This window comes from Leptonychotes weddellii, chromosome 14, assembly GCF_054177405.1.
Source record: "Leptonychotes weddellii isolate Sample4059 chromosome 14, ASM5417740v2, whole genome shotgun sequence".
Lineage (NCBI taxonomy): Eukaryota > Metazoa > Chordata > Mammalia > Carnivora > Phocidae > Leptonychotes > Leptonychotes weddellii.
Window position 1 is genome coordinate 39,869,001 of NC_138382.1, and position 23,554 is coordinate 39,892,554.

Genomic DNA, 23,554 nt, shown 5'->3' on the forward strand with positions numbered 1-23,554 from the left:
ATAAAGAATAACCCAAAAACAAATGCAGTGATGTTCCAGTCCATCCAGCCAAGCAGTCACCATTTCTATACCCAAAGATCTAGATGAGAAAATAGATCCAGGAAAGGTTTTCTACCCGCTCACCAAAATGGAGACTCCAGGTCAGCTTCCAAAGAGCGAGCGAGCTTAGCACAAATGAAAAATTCAAAGGACTCTGGGGAAACCGTTTTTGAGAAGATTCTCTTCAAGGGCAACTAACCAGTAATTCAAACTGATTTTTTAAGGAGATGGAAAAATTACACCCCAACTGGTATTCGAGTGGTTTTAAATGGACTTACTTGTCCTAAGTTTGGGGCTGAGGTACATTTTAATGAAGACAGAATTATTATGGGTGGATCCACAAAAAAATTAAGTTTCAAAAAACTCTGTCCTTGACGGGGGTATATTCATGTAGCATTGCTAAGCACCATTCTTTGGGGAGGGAATGAAAGAGAAGAGATACCCGGGAACAAGTCCTCCTTTCTCACATTCTCAGAAAATGTAAAGACAGGAGATGAAATTTTTATCATAAAGATGATCTTTTTAAATACACACTATTTTAAATGACCATCTGGACAGCTACAACTCCTTGCTCATAGCTCACATCTAGAGACAAGGTTTTGCACCCTGGCCCTCCAGGGTAACAAGTAGGCTTTTAAGGCAACGCTGTGGAAAGACTGCCTGCTGGTCATTGTCAAGACCACTGGAGGAGCACCTGCTGGTGAACCGATGTTGATCCCCGCGAGACCACCAATCGCACCAGTGCACGCACACTCGTCCGTGCACGGGGGCCGCAACTGGCCGGCCCTCCCGGCCGAGCTGGAGGCGCAGCTGCCGCAACCTACCGGAGCAAGCCAAAGCCCCGAGTCCGCCTCGCCCGGCGGCCCGGCCCGCCCGGCGATTCCCGCCCAGCGCACTGCTCGCGCGCAAACCCAGGATGCCACCGCGAGCTGCGACCTCGCGCGGCTGCGCCCGGCCTCACCTAATACCGCGCAAGAGAGCGAGCGGCCCCGGGGATCCTCTTTGCTCTGCCCTGGCCGCTCCCAGTCCCATGCCACCTCCGCACGCTGCGTGGCCGCTCCAAGTCTCCAGACGCCCCAGGAGCTTCAAGGACCACGCGCGAGGAGGCGCCTTACCAAGTGGGCACGCCACCAGACACCATCCGACTGGAGAAGCCAGTGCACACAGCCTCCCACAGGCGGGGTTGCCAGTCCGCCACAAGAATCCTGCCCTTTTTCTAGAAAAACCCCCTCCCCCCACTTTCCCTCCAAAGCACTCACCTGCGTCTCGGCGCAGTTCTCGCGCTTCACGCGGCCGTACCCGGGCACGTCCAGGCCTGAGCACGCTGCCTGGCGCGACTGGCCCCGCTCGGCTCCCGCCGCCCCCAACCAGCTTGTGCCCACAGGAGGGGCGGTGCCACCTCCCGAGGCGCCCAATTCCCTCTACTCCCGCCGCAAGGGGCCGAGCTCTAGGAACTTCGCGTGCACAACCTCCGCCACCCCCACCGGCGTTCCCGCCCGAGGCCGGACTAGGGCTCCCACCGAGCGGAGGCCGGACTCCGCTCGGCGCCGCGGCGCCGCGCACAACCCTCACCTCGGCGTCCAAAACAGACCCGAGGCCAGGCGCCGCGTGCCCGCCCTCCCCACCCCCACACCCCCCGCACTTGCCTGCTACGACTCGGAGCTGCAGCTACTACGGCTCGCGCCGCCAGCCGTCAGCACGGCCACGGAGGAGTCGCTCCGGGCGGGCTCCGCGTAGAGGCGGTGGCGGCGGCGGCGTCCCCAGTCCTGCCGGAGGCGGGAAGGCGGACTGGAACCCGGCGAAACGCCCGCCTTACCCGCGTCGCGCCGGCGACCGGCCTCCTCACCCGGCCGGCAGCTGCCTCAGTGACGCCCAGGCGCCGCGGTCCCGCCGTTTGTAGCGGGGCGAGGAGGAGGGGCTTGCTTGGAAGAGCGCCAGGAGGCGGGGCCGGCGGCGAGTTAGCGGCGCCGCGACTGCTGCCGCCGGCGCGTGCCCTGCCCGGCCGCCCGCGGGTCGGTGCCTGCGAGAGGACGTCTGGCTGCGGCCGCTCGGCTTGGTCCCTCCCGTCTTCCGATTCCGAGCAAGCTCTGGGACCAGGATCCCCTGGCAGTGCGGAGAGCGTCGCGCGCCCAGAGGCGGTAAATTCCAGGTGCAAGTTTGCAAAGCCCGAGGTTCCGGGCGCTAACGGGGAGCCAGAGCGACTCGCGCGGGGGTTACTTTGATGTATATGTGTATCAAATATATACACATACGTACATACATATATATTGCAAGCAGTTAAAAGGCTCTTTTCCCCCCTACTTCACAGCCGAAGGGTCCTGTCCCTTGGCGGAAAACTAAAGGCTTAGCCCTGGCTGCCCCTCTCTGCCTCTCTCGATGGAATCTGACGTTCAAATAAGCCCGAGTACCTGTGCGGGGTGCTATACTCTGCTTCAAACGCAAAGTAGGAAATCCTGCACTCGACTATACAAGAGCCTGCCGCTCGCCGCATCCCTCCAACGCCCCCCCACGTTGGCCCCGAAATGGCCAACTCTTCACCGAGGGGGGCGTCACATCGCTGCTTAGCCTTGGGCCGCCCCCACGCCCAGCTCAATCGCCTTTCCCCAGAAAAACCTGTGCCTGTCCTCAGACTCAGCCCCGCGACTGGGAGTCAAAATCGACCCCGAGCCACGCGGTTGGAGCACGTTTTTACACCTGCTCAGCCGCTTAATTACGAGAGCACCTGTCGTGTTGTTGTGGTTGTTTTCATTGCAAAGGCTTCTGTTTTAACCCTTCCCCCTTAAAAACTGCACTTAAAATATCACCTGTCATACCTACCTGAAATCGCAGTAGGTAAGAGAAAGGAACTGAGCAGTGGGCGACTGAGTCGCCGCAAAAACGTGACCGAGGTTACAGCTTCAAGGGCATGATGCGGGTTTGATGCAGCAAGGTCCGCTAAGGGCGCCCAGCGCTCCCCGCCCCCACGCGACGGGCGGGGCGGGGTTGGGGTGGGGAGAGAATGGAGGAAGGACTCCTTTAACCCAGGGCGGGGGTGGAGGAGGCAAAATTGCCCTCTTGGGCGAAGTCAAATCAGGCGTAGTAAAGTAAGCGGTTTAACCATAATCGAAATGGAGACAATCCGCCCCTCAATTTGGGGGACCCAGACTGGGGACACCAGAAATAGCTAATTGATTCTATATCAGCATTTCTGTTGTCACCCCAAATCCGATTAGCAATTAAATGACCTTAATTGACTTTGTACGGGGTTACTGGGAAAACTGCTCAAAGCGCCTGCGCCTCTCTGAACTCCCTCTAAACAGTTAATTATAATATTCCCATCCCAGGCAGGCGGGATTGCTAAAAATGCCTGTTTCCAAACGTTAGGCAAAAATGGGCCTACCACATTTGCCAATCCAAGCCTAAAACTCCTAGAATGCCCTACGCCCTACTTCCTGGAGCTGACTTCTTCAAGTTACGGGAGACCTCTCTACAGAGTTCCCCAAGTCTTCCAATCCACTTCGACCTGCAAACGTTGTAGTTTTTCTTGGAGAACTCCATAACAGGTTAAAATGGGGTGCCTAAGCACTTGGTTAAAAGAGGAAAGAAGAACCCAGGAGTGATTGGTGTAAGACAGACAGACTCAGGGAATGATAATAATAACTGAGAGATAGTTACTTTTTTAAATCCTCCAAAAAGCGACTTTTAAACAGTCAACATTTTCTGGGTTTGCAGACTTATTTGTTCAGATTCTGACCAACCTTTCAGATGTCCCATTTAAGAAGCCATTTTACGAAGGAAGTCTTACAGGCCCAAACAGCTTTTCTACTCTACCACCCCTAAAACATGCACTTTTTTCTTGACCTTTAGGAACTTGTTTCCAATTAGGAAAATAATTATTCGGTTACTATTGTCTGCTCTGTACTCTACCCCCCCCCCCCACTTTAAGCTTGCATTTTATAGGTTGCAGTGTAGGCGTAAGAAATAAACCATCTCCATCTCCCTCCTATTACCAACATCCAGAGGATGGGTATTTATATATATACATATACATATATACATGTGTATATATATATATATATATATATAAATAGAGATGTGGGGAAGGGCTAAAGGTTTAAAATCTTAACCAATAAACACTCTTAACCAACAAGAGTGTTTATGAGTGGGGGCGGGGAAAGAACCCATGCATTTCGGGGAGAAAGTAAGAGACATTCATCCCGTCCCAAGAGTGTTAAAAGTAAATACTAAATGGTTGACTATTCCTCTCATTCTGGCCACAATAAAGCCAGATCTGCAGCTGGCAATTACAAGAGAAAATACCCAGTCTCGACATCAGTTTCGCTAACCCGTACTTGAAAATGGCAAAAGGGGAACGTATCCAACCTCCAATTTGCCACAGTTGTATAGCTCTCATATTAATTCTTTAGAGACGTGAAATAGGTGGGTACGTAGCAACGTGCTGGGCATAAATTAAGCAACAATGGCCACGCGAGGTCCTATTCGCCGCGGAGCTCCCGTGCAGGGCACTGCCACCTTGCTATCCCCAGACCCCACCGCCCCGGAGATGGCAGAGTCGAGTCTGGAGGCTGGCCGCAAGTTGGCTTTTAGACCCGGGAGGGTGGGTGGGGTGGAGAGCAGGGTGAAATTAACAAACCCCCGCCGGTTTTGTACCTTTTCCCCATTCTCTCCGTGTCAAGCACCACACCGGCGCTCTCACCACACTCACCCACACCCCCTCGTGCCAATAATTTAAACTTCTCTTAGGCAAAGGCAGCATCTCGTTCACCGCCACCACCACCCTCTCGGTCCTCCCCGCCCAGCGAACATCCTCCCCCCTTTCCCACATCTACCCTGATTTCTCTTTTTCCGCAGCAGAAAGCCAGCTGGTTTCTCCCAAACCCTGAGAAATCACAAAAGTTAAAATGAAGCATGTGTCTGCCCAGCGTCTCACCCCCAACCATCTTTCTCCCGGCGTCAGTTTAACAATAGCTATTCGGGGGGGGGGCGGTAAGAAAAGGGGTGAGGGCAACGTAGCGGAGTTGGCTCCTTGGGGTGGCTGTGAATCCTCACGGCTGCGAAGGGGTTCCCCCTCGCCCCGAAGGCGAAGTCAGCCGCGTAGGACCAAGGACAGGGCTTGCAATCCACTTCCTAGCGCCCAGCACAGCAAGGCTCCCAGGCAGCCGCCACTCCACAGACACAGCTCCAAGGATCTTATTTACGCTTTTCTGAACAAAGGGAATCTCATATCCGGTACAGGCTTAAGAATTCGGCCCTAAATTGGCTACCTTCTTTTAAAAAAGAATCACGGTAATTGGCGCCCATGAATTAGAGCCCGCACACCTAGCAATGATGAGTTTTGACAGCTTCTCCCACCCTAGCCCCAGCCCAGCCCTAGCCCTCAGGCGGCATGTACTTTTTCAGTCAACTACAACTAGCAGCCTGGTGCAGCATCTAAATTCCATCTGGCAATCCCATCTCCCCAGCACATGTTATCTGGTTAATGCAATTAAGTGTGGGGTTTTCGCTGGTCTAATCTCCAAGTCCAGGCTTCTGATTCTCCTCAATGGTATTAAAGCCTCTCCAATCCTTTGGTTACTGTGCGAAAGTAGAGGCATGCATCCCCCAAAACCCAAGTTATCCCTCTCTTCCCACGAAATGAACTTCCAACCTCAATCCCGTAGCTCACTCAACACCTAGACTCCCATTGTACCCCTGCTCTACTCTAGCCACATTTACCACTTAAGTTTCTGCCATTGACATTTGCGAAAATTCAGTACGACAAGCATGCGTCCACTGTCTTTTAGTCTAGCTCTCTAGAATTAAAAAGCAGAGCAGTAGCTTTGAAATGAGACAAACATGTGCAATTAACTTCATATTCTGTATTCCGCTCACTTACAGGTTTTCTGGGTTTGCCAGCGCATCGCTGCAACTAATGATTAAAGAAACCAAACCGAAACTTACCTTTCTCCCTTAAGGTTTTTGTGTATGTGTGTTTTTAAAGTAACGGTGCAGTTCTCCCAATAAGGATGAGCAAGAAGCTGCTGGATAGTTCTCTTAAGACAACACGAAACCTAAACTGTGCTCGGCTTAAAAGAAGCAAATAAAAAGAAATGTTTTCGACCCCAAAGTCCAACGCTAAAAGAAATGGCGAAAAAAAAAATATGAAAGGGGAGGGGGAACTTAAAAAAGAGAGTTTAAAAAGACGGAGAGACTACCCTCCTATTGCCGTTCAACTAAACAAAAAGGGGCAAGAAAAACAAACGAAGGAACAAAGAAAAGAGACGAAAGAACGTTTTTTCAAAAAGACGATGTCTTTCTCCTTGTTGCTTTTTAGTAGGTCGCTACAGGAGTAAGCTGCTGCATCTCTAACTGAGAACAGAAATAAGGGGGGGGAGGACGTCTTAAAAGGGAGGTGGACTGGACCACAGATTTATAGCACCGTATCACCAACCCCTTCTCTGCCTCCGCACTGCCGTGTGTGCAGCTGCTCTGCCAGGCTCCTATCCCGGGCAGCACGCGCGGAAGTATACGCCGAGTGGCGCCACAACGTAACATGCTCATCTCCCCAGGACCCGGATTGGTCTAGATGCTTCCATTGAGGCCGCCCGGGCGAGCACGCTTGATACGATTGGCTAGAAGCTTGTGTCACTCTCAAGAGCTCAATGGAGTCCCGTTTCAAGGTAAGTTGTGCGGGGAGGTACACACTTAACACAGGCGGCGAAGGGAAATGCAAGAAGCAAAAAGAGATGGAAAGAGCAACGTGGGAGGGTTGGAACTGTAGTATCAGAGTTTGCGATATGGCATGATCTTCTTTCCTTTTAAATCTTTCTGCTTCCGAAAGATTCATTTTCCTTGCCATCACTGCCGCATCTAAGGCACGTTTCTTTATAACATTAAACTCTGTCCGGTATGTATGAGTCATTGAGAGCTCCCTCTCTTTGATCTGAGTGAAAGGGATGAATGTACATCCATTACTTGCCCGCATGCCTTTTTCGATTTGTGTTCCAGTATTCTGTATTAGATATTAAGCAATTTTATGTCTTTCTCTATTTTAATATATGCATATTGCAGCTCTCTTGTTTATTTTTTAAAGCATCCTTTTAGGATAAGAATGAATTCAGACATGCTTTCAAATAAAGCTGCACGGTTTGAATTAGCTTTCATTTCATATTAGAGAAGTGTAGGATAAACATCCTGTCAGGAAAAGAGGTACTGCACAGAGCTAAGGTCCTTCACTTTGAGGTATATGGTGACTCAAAAAGAGCATCTGTATATAAAATTAGAACAAGCCACTCTGTATTTGCTGGCGGTACAGTTCTTGGACCACACATGTATTGCTGACAGTAAAGATTAGTCGAACCTTTATCTGGGTTCTTTCTCTGAGGATTTAGAAAGTTTAATCAGAAGACCAAGTGCTGTCAATGCTTCTGCTTTATAGATGAAGACTATTTTATTAAATACCATATTTTAATAACATTCAAGAGACTGAAGTATAGTTTTGTGCATGGTATTTATTTCTTCCTCCAAGTGAAAGCGGGGTCCTCAGGATCGACTTGATGTATAAATAGAGACAACATCAGCTTGACCTAGGTTCTTTTTCAGCCTGAATTTCTTCTTTTAATCTTGACAGTGCCAACTTCCTAGATAGTACTTATGTTTCTTACACAATGTAACATATCTTCTCTAGATACTCATGCCTTTCTAAAAGGAATTCCTTTACCTGTTTACTACTAGTGGCTATCTTTGAAAATTCAGAAAAAGGAGGCACAGGTTAAGAGTTAGAGATTGGAGGAGATCAGAATGGGATGGAAGGAAAGGGACAGATAGTCACAAAGCAAAGTGACTACAAAGTGAGGGGTGAAGTAATTCAGAGTTCCTTGGGAATGTCCTTGAGTGTGGATAAATGATTAATGACAAAGAACAGAAGACCTGTTTATCTCCCCGTATAGCCCATATAATATGTTTAAGTTCTATTACTTTGCATGACAATAAGAGGGGGTTGGAAAAGGAGGCCTGAATCTATATGTTAGTTTATAATTAGCATTGTTATCTTATCATTTATAATTACCATGTCCTAATCCTGAGCCACACTTTTTATATAACAACAAGACTGGGGTCCTAATTTCAACTTAAAGCTATTCTCTAGACCTGGGTGGAATTCATGGGAAGAAAGAAAAGCAGTTTGAGGAAATGGAGTGAAGGGGCTGAGGGAAGGACAAGTCAAGAGAAAAGACAGAAAGACTCCACTTCACCTAAAATAGATTAAACACTGTATGAATAAACAGTTGGAAGACTGTGTTTGTTATCATCTTCCTTCAACCCCTCCCCTCACCCCCAGGTCAGTACAGAGAAATAACTCTTAAAGTAATAAATACAACTTAAATAAAAATATAATACTGTTTATGCAGACTTATTTATGAAGTGAATTGTCTTTTCTCCTTGTTAACATGCTCGTAATATTGAATTAGTTGCATGTACTCATGTAATAGTCTCAGCACTCTGTAGAAAATCTTTACCATTAACTTACAATTATATAAGTATCTTCTAACTGGATGGAAAATAATACTTCATTTTATTTTTTGATGTGTGTTTGTTTCCACAAGAATTTGCAGATTAAGGTGGTATATTTTCCAAAAGGGGGAGGGTGGATAAAGAAAGCTGGGTGTGGTATGGAGTGATGAAACTAGCTTGTGTGTTGTGTAGTTAAAGAAATTACTTGGAAAATAGTAAACTTGTCCATTCAAATGCAAAATGCTAAATTCTGTGGATTGGGTATATATGCTTTCTTTAGTTTGGGCAGAGAAGCAAATGTTTTTCAAAATGTTGTCATCTTCAACATGTTGTTTTTTCTATATAGGTAAAATGGAGTTAAATTATTTAAGATATTGAAAATATCTTAAAATACTAGTTCCCTTCCTCAATAAAACAGATGTTTCTAAATTTAAAAACATTTAAATGGATACATATACCTTAAGTAACATGTATTTTCCCAACTTTTAAAAATAAATCTGAATACAGCCTATTTAAAATAAGTGATATTGGATGTAGATTTCACTTTGAAATTCATGTTGTCATAGCCTGAAATACTAACATATTCTATCTTGCAATTAATAAAGACTATATGTAAACATCACACTCCACATTAAGGAACTGTAATCAACCCCTCTTCATCCATAGTTATGTTAAGAATTATCCACAGCCTTTGAACTTGCATTGGAAAAGCATTTAAAAGACATCTGAGTTATGACTGTCATCTTAGCTCTGATATATTTTCAAAGTCCTTATCATTATTTTAAACTGCAGCAGAGAATGGATAGATTTGGGGGGTCACTCACTGAAAGTTTGGAGAAAAAGTTTGATGTGGAGAAAGTTGCAAAAAGAATAGTTCTCAAAGCTGAAAAATAATGAATTCAATAGATTATTTTGCTAAAGTTTATAAAGGAACAACACTCATTCACAGGAATACTCATAAGCAGTTGTGGGCAATATCTTTTAGGATAAATAACTCCCTTACACTAGTTGAGGGGGGTATGATTTTAGCATTTTATGATAAAGGATGCTATAAACTACTATTGTGACTTTTTTTTAAAAAAAGTAAAGTAGTTAAGCGATTTAGGTGAGTTTACAATGTGTGGCTTAGGGCAATAGTTCCAAACATTATACCCTCTCAGAAGAATAAAAATATTCTGTGTTAGTTTGTTGGGCAGTTTGGGGTAGGGGTGGAGTCTGTCGTTCAAAATGTTGGAAATGTGACAGTTTAATGCCTACATGAGAAATATAGATATTATATAGCTTGATGATTACTCTTTTATTTGTTCTACCTAAAGGAGCATGTCAACTTTCCTTCTACAGTTTAGAAAACGGAAAAAAGTTGTCGAGAAAATTGACACCAAGGTTAAGTTTAGAGCGAGGCAACCGGGCAAGAGAATGAGGCAGGAATTAGCACCATGGACAGAGACGAGTCGATAAAGGTTTGCAAAGCCTGACAGTTGTTTTCTGTCCCTCCCAAGTAAGACACGGAAACTGCAATTCTTGGGAACGTTTCATTCCACAGACTTTAAGGAAAAGGCTGTCCTACTTCACAGAAACACGTTCATTTTGCATTAGGCTGGCTTTTGCTAGGACTCGGCCTTGGTGACAAACCGTCAGGAGGGTTAGAGCCCCGAACTCTGGGTGCACCCTCCACTGAACTTTCTTTTCACACACTCCCTTGCCCTGGTGAGCCTGCCTTTCATCAAAGTGTTCATGCAAAATAAATGCAAATCCAGGTAGTATCGGAAAGTCTGCTAAACCTACTCCAGAGTTCTTAATCCTCAAAATTCCCAGCGGGAATCGCAACAACAAAAAAAAACGCTTACCCAGTCCCCCTCGCTTCCCCCAACCCCAGTTCCTCCCCGGCTCCATCCACCTCTGGCAAAGGGGCAAAGTCTTTTATCCGAAGATAAGTTACCTCCTAGACTATTTTGCAAAGGACCCTTTATATTGCAAACACTTTCCATCAGGGACAGTGCCAGAAGCAGCAGTGAGCAGGATCACAAACATCCTTCACTTTCTCTTTATATTTTGTCTTTAAACTGCTGTTCAAGAGAAAAAAAACTGTAAAGAGAGTAGACTCAGGGAGAATTCCCTTAAAACCTTAGGTTACTGCTCACACTTAAAGCCATGTGAATTGTTTATTTAAGTGTTTAACATTTTTTAAATGTAATCTAGTGTCGTGGTAAATCTTTTGAGACCAGCTTAGAGTGTTCTTCCCCCTACCCCCACCTTCCCCCCTCCCCGAGCAAATTTGTATGAAGTTCATTCTCCTTTAAGTGATTTGACTGCAGATATTCAGATTCAGACTAAGATCTGTTGCACGTGCCCCAGAGTGTCTCGGAAAATATATTTGCAGCTTCGGATCGACGATCATTTATGTAAAGCTTCCCACAAATGTCCTCAGATTTCTTTTCCTCCCCTCTTTTACACAGTAGCAACTTTTAGCAGGATAAACTCATGTCTTTGCTGAGCATGCAAAGGGAGGTCTAGGCGACCAGGCAAGGGTGAGGTAAGAAAAACTGGAGGTGAGAAAAGGCAAATCAGAGCTTTGTGTCCGTTTCTTTCAGGGATGCTAACAGCTTTCTTAAGCTTCCTCCTGGAGCCGATACATCTCATGCAAAATTAATACAAGTAATTAAAAATAGCACTTTCCAAAGTTAAAGGAAACCATCTGTCTCAGCTGGTGGCAATCAGTCTTTTGGCCGGCCCCTTTACCGGGACCTGGGAAGAAACGGTTTTTCTGCTTCCGATGCTCGGAGGCTCTTTCTTATATTGAAGATTTATGTTTCCACTTGTGTGCGATGCACCTCTAATTTGAAATAATAAAGCCGGGCTGAGCGACCAGTCAATCAGAGCTATCAACTGCTCACGGTAGGCAGCCCTGCCCCCACCACCCACCGGTCTCTAACCCTCTTTCCCTCCCTTACTTCCTCCCCTCCTACCCTCCCCCTCCTTTTTCCTCCCTCCTCTGCTCTCTCACACACTCGCACTTTCCCCCCACGTGTGTTCAGATCAAACCCTTGCCCCACAGAGCAAGTGACCGCACCGGGGCACAGTGACAAAGGCGGAGTTTGTATCAGAAGAAGACTGAGGCCCGGGGAGACACGGCGGCTAGAGAAACAGCTGTCTTATCAGCCCGCTGCAGAGATGGAGATGGCTCGAGAGGTCCTCAACAGATAATCACTTGAATAGGTTTGCAATGCGCCAAACTTCACGCTTGATAAGGCCAACCCAATGTAGAGAGCAGCCCGGATCCTGCTCCATTCTGTTTTATCTGAGCTGTAAATTAAGAAATTGAAATTCAGGTGGCAGAGGCAGCAGTCTGCTGATAGACCGCTAAAGTAAACTGTCATTAAAATGCTTGCGGCAAGCAGAGAGGGGGCGCCTGGAATGGGATAGTTTTGTTTTATTTTTTAAGGGGGGGGATGGGAGCCATGAGAGAATAAGCCCACCGATTTTAAAAATTATCTGGGGAGGATAAACTGAGGAGGACTAGCAAAGGGACACAGCATCTTGATCATGATTCCTAGTTGTAGCTACCCTGCATAAACAATCTGAAAAGTATAAAGTTGTGGGAAGTTTGGTGAAATAAAGAGTAAGGAACAATTTAAAGCAATCTGATGAAAAATAAAATTCTGTCTTTATCAGAACACGGGGCAAAGGAAGCTCTCTGGCTACAGTATTAGAAACTGAGTTTAAATGCAATCTAAAGTTTTCCTTTTATTGTGAGAAAAGCAGATCAACTGGATACAGAGGAGTTACCATAAACTGAGGTTAACTTGACCTTTTTGTTGATGTGATAGAGCCACCAGAGATTCTAGGGTAATTTTTAGAATAGCCTAAGAAATTATGGACCACAGAAGAGAATCAGCTTACCTACTTACAGGAATAAGAGTTATATTTCACCCCCCTTCCTCTTTACCCCGATAATTACTAGGGGGTAATTCAGGGAACTAAAAAAATTCCATGTGTGTATTTTGACACCACATGGTTCTTACAGCACACTTTATATCTATACTCTTAGGTCTGCTTTTATGGATAGGAAGTGTGAAATTCTATGCATTATTTAAGTGTTTCACAAAAGTTTAAAATGTATAATGACCAGAATATAACCAGTGACCTTGGTGCCTTGATTCACTAATGACTTTGCACTGTACCTTGTTCTTTTTGTCATTGAGTGGATTGTAAATTCACTGGTGTGCATTTATGAGAGTGCATGACAGGATGCATTTCATTTTCCACAACAGCATATTATATCTTAAGTTTTAGCAACATTTCTAAAAAGATACCTTCTGTTGATAACACATAGTTAATGCAGCTTTAGAAAATCAGTTTTTATGTTAACCCAAAACTTTGATCAACACCAGGGTACACTTAATTGATACTATTAAGGCTGCTTAAATCACAGTGGGGAGTGGAAGAATTAAAAATGAATTTGTCAGGAAAAGTAGTGAGAAAAAATTTAAGGTGCAGGTATACATTTTAGTATTTACTAAACTATTCAGATACATTTAAAAACTATTATTTTAAACTTTGCACTTATCTGATTACTCATAGGGAGATGAGTCAATAAATACAAGTAAAGGAATCTCAAACACATTTCTTTTCAATTCTTTATGCAAAAATCCTTCATATCTTCTAACCCAGAAAACAGGTGAGTCTTTTTTTTTTTTAATTCAAGTGTATGGATGAATGAGTGCTGTATGTATTCTTAAACGAGAGAGAAATTTATGTTTGTGCAAGCTTTTCCCTTCCATATCATCATTTTCCATAATGTTATATTGGTTTAAATAATGGCTGCTATATAAGCATTTTAAGAAGTATTCTTTTAAATTCCAGGCTTTCTTCAAGTTATCAGACAATAAGGTATTTTTCTGCTAGTTACAAATACTCTTAAGTTTGAACTGCCAGCTTTAATGAGCCGCTTAGGCCATGTTTATTTTTGTTTTTCTTAATTAAATTGAAAATATGCATACAATGGACAGCTTAAACTATTCTTTGCCAAGACAGGTAGGACTTTTTAAAGATGAGAATTCACATAAGGGTTAAAAGATGTACTCTCACCAAGTCTGAAATGTGAGAAAAAGATATTGTATAAATGTACATTATAATGTTTCAAAACTAAAAGATAATTTTTAAAAGAGAAAATTACACTATTGAACAGAAAAATGTTTTAGCATGAATTATAAAAACCACCCCTAATTTGTCACAAATAAATGATATGTATGGCATTATGAGTGATGAAAAATAAAAATCCAAAAAGTCCAATTTTATTTTTAGGGGGATTCCCCATTATTAACTCCTTTCTGTGGGAAATGGGTAATAGATTTTTAAGGAAAACATTCTATGATGTATAAAGGCAAAAATATCAGGAGCTTTAGAACTACCTAATTTTGTAATATTTTTGTTTAAAAGTGATTATAAATCTATTACCAAGGAAAAAAATCAGACAACTGATAGTGTCCTTATAATACGTATCTTCAGGTGAAGGTAAATGATGGATAATCAGTTCCTGTTTCTAAGTATTTATTCCTGATCTATGACAAAAGACTCATTTCAGTTTGATTCAAGCATCTTTTGAGTGCCTATATTTGTACATTATCTCCTCATAAGTTTTTAATAGTATAGCTTCTCAAAAACAAGTCCTTTAAATAGATATTATAATGTTACTCTACCATGAGCTACAATTTTGCAAATTGTTAAGAGTTTGGGTTTATACTTCAGGCATATCCCGATCTGAACCTGACTCCAGCACTGTGGGGCCTTGGACAAGTTACTTAATCTCTTCTAAGCCTTGATTTCCTGATCTATAAAATGGTGATAATAATGCTTAATGTAGGATTCCTGTGAGGTTAAATGTAACCATGAGTGTAAAATATTCAAACTTCCTGGAACAGAGGAAACAGTTGATACACAGTAACTACGATGATGGAAACAAAAACGGTGACTTAGCACATTTATTTGATGAAGCAAGAATTAGAGTTCCTGCTTTTACATAGTGTCTCTTAAATATAGTCATTTGCTCTCAATTAATATCCCAATTGATATATCCTATGATAAATATCTTCTCCCATTTCTAATTGTAACCAAGTTTAAAAGGCCTCAAAAGGCATAAAATCTTCTGCCTGCCCTCTTATGTGGCTTCAGTATATTTCCCAATACAATTTCATGATTTGCCCATAAAAAGTTGTGGGTCTTCAAAAAGGAACTTAGTCTGAGATCCCATTTGATTGATATAATAATAAAAACACCTTAGATTTTCATAGTACCTTTTATCACAAAAAGCTCAATGCATTTTTACATATTTATCATTGTAACCCAGAAGGTAGGGAAGGACATAAATTATTTCTCATTTTCAGGAGCATAACAGAGGCATTAGGAATATGGGTTACATTTTTAAGATTAATAGGAATAAGGAGCAGCTTTCCTGGATGTCAGTCAGTCTTTCTACATTGTGTTACTCTCTTTGGCATTAACTATGACCATTGTTACTTAAATTAGGTTCAAAATGTTGGTGTTTGGTATTAAGTATAAGTTATAATTCAGTTAATTACTCACGGAAATCAAGTTGAATGTAATACATATCACAGTCTAATCAAATTAAAATATTTTTATTTTATGCCGAGATACTTTTATTATTCAATTATATATATGCATATATTATCCATTCTTATTTACCATTCTGTGTTAACTCTAAGGCAAGAATTTAAAAGTTACTAGTCATTTATGACCTTGGAAGAAATCAGTTTCAATCTCCTTATCACTGGCCTTTCCCTAGGCTCATTCCCTCTCTCCACATTTTTATGGGCTATTATATTTATTCCATTTACATAGGCTAACAGTATGTTCTGCTCTAGTTTTCTATTTCTTAGGTTGTCTGTGCTTGATAAATTTATCAAAATAAATATCCAAAGGAATATGGAGGTAAAGTGTTTAAAGGGCACAAGAGAATATGCTTTTCATACTAGATTTTGTTTGCTTTGAATGAAACAAAATGGGGAAATAATGTCCACTTGACATTGGAAAACATATAATATCAAAAGAATACTAAAATTTGCTTATGGTTTATACTTTCACAGTTCCCTTCTGGGCTAGCATTGCCGTGGACTGATGGAGATGCAGCTACGGATGTGGACTTCCAGTGAATAAGTAGAATGGAAGGAAACAAAACTTTGCAGCCTGATCAAAGAATGAATCTTAAACTTTTTGAGGTCTAAGTTCATAGATTACAATGAAAAAAAAAAAAGCAGGTGGTATTTTCATTTTAAACTTCAATGAGCATCTCTGTGTGTCCTAAATGCACTTTATAATTTGATAAGATTGAATCACACAAAGTCCAGTCCAGTCATAAGACTGCCAGGCTTCGATGAGGAAGTGTAATTAGCACAGAGAAGAAACACACAGAACAGCCAGAGCTGCTCTTTATGGCCATCACACCACCCCCTTTTAATCCTTCATGTTGATGTGGCTAAATGGGAAATCTATTTCTCCGACTGAGCATATGTATGTGCATTTTAAGGGAATACTGAGAATACTATTGTAATAAAAATGATGTTCTCTTCCTTTGGTCACTGTCATTCTGGTATAAGAAATTAGAGAATATGGTTGTTTGAAATGTCAGTTTTTGTCAACATGTATTGGAGGATGTAATGTAGATGAACGGTGTTACAGACTGTTTAAGCTGTTTGAGTAACAAATAGACATTTCCTTGAATTATTTTGACACAATTTACTGTGAAATTTCTTTTTCTTTCTTTTGCTGATGTTTCTAGATTCCTTGTGCAAGACAATAAAAAGAAAGGCCTTTCTTTTATGTCGGTGCTCATTATTTAACTCATACGGCACTGATGTTTTCTAGAATACTAATATTTTCCTAGATATGAAATGAATGCTAAATGAGAGGTATGTTTCCATATTAGCCACATCAAAAGGAGACATGAAGATTTGAGCCTCTTTACAAGGTGTTATAAAAGAGGAAAATATAAATATATGTTGTGGTGTTTTAGTCCTGAGTTTTAAGAGATATTTATATAAATCTACTGGTGTGTGTGTGTGTGTGTGTGTTTGGAGCAAATGATATGAGGTTCAGAGGAAAAAACTGCAAGACTTGGGTAGAGGAGACCAGGCTGACTCTAGGGGAGGAAGTGGGCTGGAGAGCAAAGATACCAGGTTGGTTAGGTCTTCCAGAGTCACATCATGGAAGGATTTGAAAGCCAGCAGAGGAAATACTGACAAAGAACTACCGCATTTGATCTTAGCCAAAAGACCGAGAAGTGATACTGACATAAAACTACTGGATACAGGATATATCTATTGATAAGTATAAATTTTGGACCTGCCAAGCGGGAAGAGACTCAAACGTATAGGAATCAGAATCAAGACAGAAGGAGAGTTAAGAAGCTAAAAAGTTAAAACAAAACAAAACAAAAACAAAAAAACCTAAAACCCCTTGGAATGAGGTGGCAAGGTCAGGGGATGAAGAGATGGGGGAAGACTGATAGGTATAGAAGAGGGGCTCACTGATAATAATGAAAATGTTTTGATGGCCAAAATATTTATAGAAGGCCCTGGGAAAGTGATAGCGTTCTTAACAAGTAATACTTTTGTGCCAAAAAGCCCAAGACAGCTATGAAGGTGAGAAATCAGGCAGCAGAGCCCTGCATCCTGATTAGCTATGCATGCCTCTAAGACACCTCTGTGCCCAAGAGGGGGCTTTAAAAACACTACTAGGGGGGCGCCTGGGTGGCTCAGTTGGATAAGCGACTGCCTTCGGCTCAGGTCATGATCCCGGAGTACCGGGATCGAGTCCCGCATCGGGCTCTCTGCTCAGCAGGGGGTCTGCTTCTCCCTCTGACCCTCCTCCCTCTCATGCTCTCTGTCTCTCATTCTCTCTCTCGCAAATAAATAAAAAAAATCTTAAAAAAAAAAAATAAATAATAAAAACACTACTAGGAAGGATGCATTGAGCTCAGATTCCTAGGCTTGGAGAAAGGAGACATGAGTCTGAGTATTATTTCCCCCACTGACTAGCTGATTCCCTATCAGCAAGGCACTCTGACTGAATGCCACGATTCCCAGAAGATTGGATTAGTGAAAATGATGATCATGGGTAACAAGTGTTGAGTATGTACTACAGGCCAGACAGCATTCTAATGTTCTACACGCATTAAATCATTTAATCCTCACAATAACCCTATCATTTTAAAGACTAGGAGACTGAAGAAGTTGAGTAATTTGCCCAAGATCACACAACTAGAAACTGACAGAGGTGTGATTTGACCCCAAGTAGTTCATTTGTATGGCCTAAGTCCTTACCAACCACTTATCAGATGAACTCTGTGGTACTGTCCAGGTGTAAAATCTAGTAGTTCTAAAGAAGTATAGCAGAAATTTTAAAAAATATATAGCAGACATTAAAAATGACATAACACTTGCAAGAAAACAAGAGTACAGGGAAAACAGAGATTACAATTACCATAAACAGACAGAACTCTTATTTTTTTAAAATGGAAATAATCATACTCAAGTCTTGACATGCCATCTATTGCTGACAAATGGAAGAGAGATAAAAGATACTTAGATGATTTACTTCTTTAAAATGATTTGGGGGGCACCTGGGTGGCTCAGTAGTTAAGCCTCTGTCTTCGGCTCAGGTCATGATCCCAGGGTCCTGGGATTGAGCCCCGCATCTGGCTCCCTGCTCAGCGGGAGGCCTGCTTCTCCCTCTCCCCCTCCCCCTGCTTGTGTTCCCGCTCTCACTATCTCTCTCTGTCAAATAAATAAAATCTTTAAATAAATAAATAAATAAATAAAGTAAATAAATAAAATGATTCAGGTCTGGGGCGCCTGGATGGCTCAGTCGTTAAGCGTCTGTCTTCGGCTCAGGTCATTATCCCAGGGTCCTGGGATCGAGCCCCGCATCTGGCTCCCTGCTCGGCGGGAGGCCTGCTTCTCCCTCTCCTTCTCCCCCTGCTTGTGTTCCCTCTCTTGCTGTGTCTCTGTCAAATAAATAAACAAAATTTAAAAAATAAAATAAAATGATTCAGGTCAAATCAACAGGATTTTGAGAAACATAATATATGATGTCCTAGGAGGTCCAATCCACCAGTCATATTAGGTTTTGAGGAAATTTTCATTATTTAGTTTTTGTAGATTTTAATTTTTAGAAGTTTACTCTATAACCATAGTAAACAGTTATAAGCCACTGAAAAGGAGAGTATATGTTTGTAATTTAGTGATTTCCATAAAATATTGTTGAGAGTATTCAACATTGCATAAAGAATAGTCATTAGAACATTAAACAGTAGCTATTTTGAGTAATAGGAATTGGACCTTTAGGTCCTTTTTTCTTTGTTTTCTGCATTATTGGGTTTGTAAAAATTCTGAGCATGCATTCTTTTTTATAAATCCGAAAAAACAGGTAGTTTTGTGTTTCGGGTCAAAAAAACACACAAAAACTATGGCTGAAGAGCTCAAGCTTCAGCCCTGTAGTCAGCAAGTGGAAGCTGGTGATCGATACTGCATGGTGAGGACCAGGGACTGCTTAAAAGACAACTTAGATTCATAGAGAGGACAGATGAACAGCCCTGGAGTTTATAAACAAAATAATATTGACTTACAAAAACAAATCTTGAGATTTAATACATATGAAAAATACATTTATAATAGAGCAAATTGACAAAATTTTCAGAAATTGCTCCACCAGTTTCTTAGAAGAATATAAGATAATAACTATCCTGCCCATTTAGAATTGCCTAATACTCACTATACTCAACAACATCAACTATTTCCTTCACTTAATGCCTATCTATATTATGGCCAAGCAATGTTCTTTTCACTTAATTAATCGTTTCTTTTACCCTATTATACCCTTTCTTGCAGTTGCTAGAGAATCTCATAAAATGCACCTTTATTCCCAACTAGCAAAGACCTTAAAGTGATTTGCTTATATTTCTATGGCATATAAATAAATGAAAACCATAACACAGTAAATAATTATAATGAGATTGAACAAAAACTGGCTTCCTGACAGGTACCATTTAGTGAATTGCTATTTCAATGCCCTAAACAGTCACCTGAGTTAATTCAATTTTCATATTGCTTAATATTTGTCTTTAAAATCACTCTGCAGAGAATGGGAAACTGGCTCCCAGTCTCAACTCTATAGGATGGTACAGTCTGAACATTCTCATTTATTTAATTTTGCATTGAAAAATATTCTAATATCATGACCAAGAATCTATCAAGAACTACATGCAGAATTATTTAATTTTAAAGGAATATAATGACCAAACCTGTAGTCTTGGGAGAACTAGAAAAAGAATATATTAAGAAATAATATGAAAATAAGAGAAATTTCTTTTTTAATGTGGCTCTGCTACTATCTTTTAAGCTTTATAAGTTGTGAACATATATTAACTTTTAGATATGAATTATGACCATTTTGAAAAAGCATTATTTGTCATAAACAGAGGACATAAAGCACTGCTGCCCTCGATCATGCACTCATTTGACTCATGGCGCAGTCTTGAATAATTTTAAACCAAACATGACTGCGGCAATCAATTTTCATCCAATTTATTGGGCATGAGTTAAAGCCAATTAAAAAACCATTTTTGGTGCAATTCAAGGGGAAAATGTATAAACCCATGAAAAACAGATTTCAGTCCTAGACATGAGTCATCACTATTCTAAATAATGGTGTCAGTCCCAAATCAGAAAGAACAAATCCTAAAATTGCATATTCCACACTGGAAACCGCATTTCTCAGCAATGGTTTTATATAATTTTTAATATTTTTTAATAAGAAATTAACCTGGAAGGAAAAAGTATGCTCTTCTAACATTGTGTCATTTCTGAATATTTTTTAGCCATGAAATTAAAAGGTAGTTTACAGCAGCTCCTGAGTTTCTGAATTAAGACCTAAAGTAGGGGCGCCTGGGTGGCTCAGTCGTTAAGCGTCTGCCTTCGGCTCGGGTCATGGTCCCAGGGTCCTGGCATCGAGCCCCGCATCAGGCTCCCTGCTCGGCAGGAAGCTTGCTTCTCCCTCTCCCACTCCCCCTGCTTGTTTTCCCTCTCTGTCAAATAAATTAATAAATAAAACCTTAAAAAAAAAAAAGACCTAAAGTAGACAATCGTCTGTGACTTTTATACAAAGAAAGCAAAACAGTTCACCTATAATTTTAAAGAATCTTTTACCTATTAGACCATGTCTCCTCTCGCATGAATATAGTAGCTCTCTTTTAAGGCCATAAAATGAAACAATCCCTGTACACTCTGGATAATCTTAGGATAATCAAAGCAGCAAAATGGGAGCTTCTAGGTTGGAAATTACAGCTATAAAATACAGCCATGCATTTTCAATCTGTATAGTTAAAAGTCCTTCTCAGGGTTGTAGCGGTTCATAGTATTCAAGCAGACGTGGATTTTGGTTCTGCCTCTCCCATAGCCTTGGTATATGACTTTAGGCACATTCCCCCAACCTCTCCAAGCCTCAGATTTCTCATTGGTAAAATGAGTACTATATGAATAAGAGCCACCTTTTAGGGTTATTGTAAGCACTAAGTGAAAAAGTATTTGTCAAGGGCTTAGCAGAATGCCTGACACAGAGTGAATCTTCAGTGATCCTTAGAACGGGTGAGAGGAAAGCCTCACATAGCTGTAGATCAAAGTCTCAACCTACCGGGGAGGCCTTTTTCTTTCAAAGTACAGAGGCCTGGTCTGCATCCCAGGACGTCTGCTCAGTAATTCTGAGGTGAAGTCTAAGCCTAGATATTTATAAAAACCACCACGGATGATTCTAATGAACCAGTGATTTAAAACAAAACAAAACAAAAAAATAGTACAAATTTTTTAGTTGCTCAGTTAACTTGGAGTTAAAGTGTGGCTTAAACTATTTTAGTGTGGCTCTCCGTTGAGCAGATTAATTAGAATAACTGCCAAATTTGTACTTTGTGTTATGCTGGAAGAGATTTAACTGGGAGACTTTTAAAAGATTTGATTTACATTCATATGTCTGTGAGGTCACAGAGTAAGCATGATTTTCCACAGTTTCCTGTCATATTGAAGAACAGACGTGTAAGATGGCCCTGGGAAATTACAGGCATTCCATTGGTAGGGGTATGTTTTTAGTGTTTACTATAGCTTGTAGCTTTTACTTCTATTTAATAAACATAGAGAGATAAGGCAGGGTTTTTTTTTTTTTTTCCAGTTACATTTTCCCATTGAGTGAGTTCATTTCTAACTGTCCTATTTCAAGATAAGTAAGCAGTTTCCTCAGTGATAGAGATCAAGGAGCGTCACACGGTTAAGAAAAGCAGCTACCAGAAAAATATTCATATTGGCCTGACATGACCACCCTACAAGTTATTCACCATGATTGTTTAACAAAAATGAGGACATTTTCCCTGGGAGTGACTTTTAAATATTAACTGGGGGGAAGAAAAGGGACTCTCCTTAATATTTTCCCATTAGTGGAGAATAATTTATTAGATTAACAACTGGTCACCTTGGAAGGGAAAGAGATATTGTCGTAGGAGACCTTGGGTTTTAACAATGTGAGTAAAGGGACAGCACAACCCTAGGGAAACAAAGGATGGCCAGGTCCTAGAGATATCACGAGAAGGTGATGGAGAGGTGAGAAACCAATCACAGAGTTTTCACCATTTTTGCTTAGAGCAGCTCTAGGTGCAGCTGGTATATTCTCAGACTTACGGCTTTTACAGGCCTTGTTGGTAGGAAATCAGAGTTATGTAAACCCTGGCATATTTCTGCACAGGAATCCAAGAAAATTCTAATACTGTCCCACTACCAGATAGAGTTTTTAATTTATAGAGTTTTTAGAGAGCATGCCATTGATATACCCTTTCCCTGGATCTAAGAATGCAAATTGCATAGTTGACCTAAGATTGAGAAAATACTCATTCTCTGAGAACATTTTTAGCCCAACCCTGGGGTTTAGAAGGGACTCTTACAGTCTAGATGTAATTCCAACATCATGTATTGGCAAGCTATTGGTAGATCCAGGTGTTAAAGTATTGATCAAGGAGTTGGTATACCCCAGATTCCAGTTTTAAAACTGTGAATCTCTGTTTCTCTATATAAAATGAAATGATACTTTTTAGTATTCTTCCTTTATGAGGTTATTGTGAAGCCAAAATAAAATTACATATATGAAAACTGGGACATTTTTTATTGTTAAGGCATAAGAATTGAGAGGAAAATATTAATGTATAGAACTTTCTAGCAAATTATCAGAAATCCTTTAAGGAACATATTTCCTTTTTCTTATTAAGGAAACTGTTTTCCCCCCTTTTTCTTTTTCTTTTTTTAAAGATTTTATTTATTTATTTGACAGAGAGAGAGACAGCGAGAGAGGGAACACAAGCAGGGGGAGTGGGAGAGGGAGAAGCAGACTCCCCGCTGAGCAGGGAGCCCAATGTGGGGCTTGATCCCAGGACCCCAGGATCATGACCTGAGCCGAAGGCAGCCGCCCAATGACTGAGCCACCCAGGCGCCCCTTTCCCCCTTTTCTCAATATGATTCCACAAAGTTTCAAAATCAGGTTATAAAATAACAACTCTATGTTAAAACTTCAAGAAGTGAAATTGCCTGAAACTTGCAGAACTATTATGGAACATGAAAATGAAAATCTATAAAAAATAAAAATAAAAATAAAACCTTCCATTTTGTTTATGAAAATAATGTTTTATCTAAGTCTACCCTTAGACAATTGGTTTCTAAAACTCTAGAGGAAAGAGCTCTTTCAGAATTTTTCATTTAACCAGCAGAGAACTGCTTTCTCACAGCTGGAAGCTTAAACAGCTGGTGACTCTGGATACTTTTCTATTCCCCTGGGTAACAGTTCAAGGACCCTCACTGTGCCATCAGGACAGCCAGCATGTATGTGGTCAGGAACATGTTCCAATACAAGTCAATTTCAAAGCCACCCCTCCACATACCCCCTAAGACTAGGGAACAGATAACTCAGAGCCCCATGTCAC

At 41.5% G+C, this 23,554-nt stretch overlaps 1 protein-coding gene and 1 long non-coding RNA gene across 6 annotated transcripts in view; one reads left to right on the forward strand and one right to left on the reverse strand.

Moving 5' to 3' along the window:
- Positions 1 to 6,482, reverse strand: part of ELAVL2 (ELAV like RNA binding protein 2) — a 140,488-nt gene extending 134,006 nt beyond the window's left edge. For 2 of the 5 annotated variants that reach the window (XM_081803040.1, XM_081803039.1), the window contains exon 1: positions 5,980 to 6,482. Coding sequence is in view for 2 of the 5 variants with exons in the window: in XM_081803037.1 (XP_081659163.1) it covers positions 1,001 to 1,071 (71 nt within the window). In the remaining 3 variants the exon portion in view is untranslated. Of the gene's footprint in view, positions 1 to 1,000; positions 1,190 to 1,298; positions 1,348 to 5,979 lie in introns of those variants that run through there. The other 3 variants (XM_081803041.1, XM_081803037.1, XM_081803038.1) reach the window with 3 other exon arrangements.
- An 84-nt stretch (positions 6,483 to 6,566) lies between these two features.
- LOC115942700 (uncharacterized) lies at positions 6,567 to 16,350 on the forward strand. Its single transcript, XR_004077295.2, has 4 exons — positions 6,567 to 6,698; positions 11,565 to 11,745; positions 13,111 to 13,207; positions 15,633 to 16,350. It is a non-coding gene; the product is annotated as an uncharacterized LOC115942700 (long non-coding RNA).
- Positions 16,351 to 23,554: the final 7,204 nt, after the last annotated feature.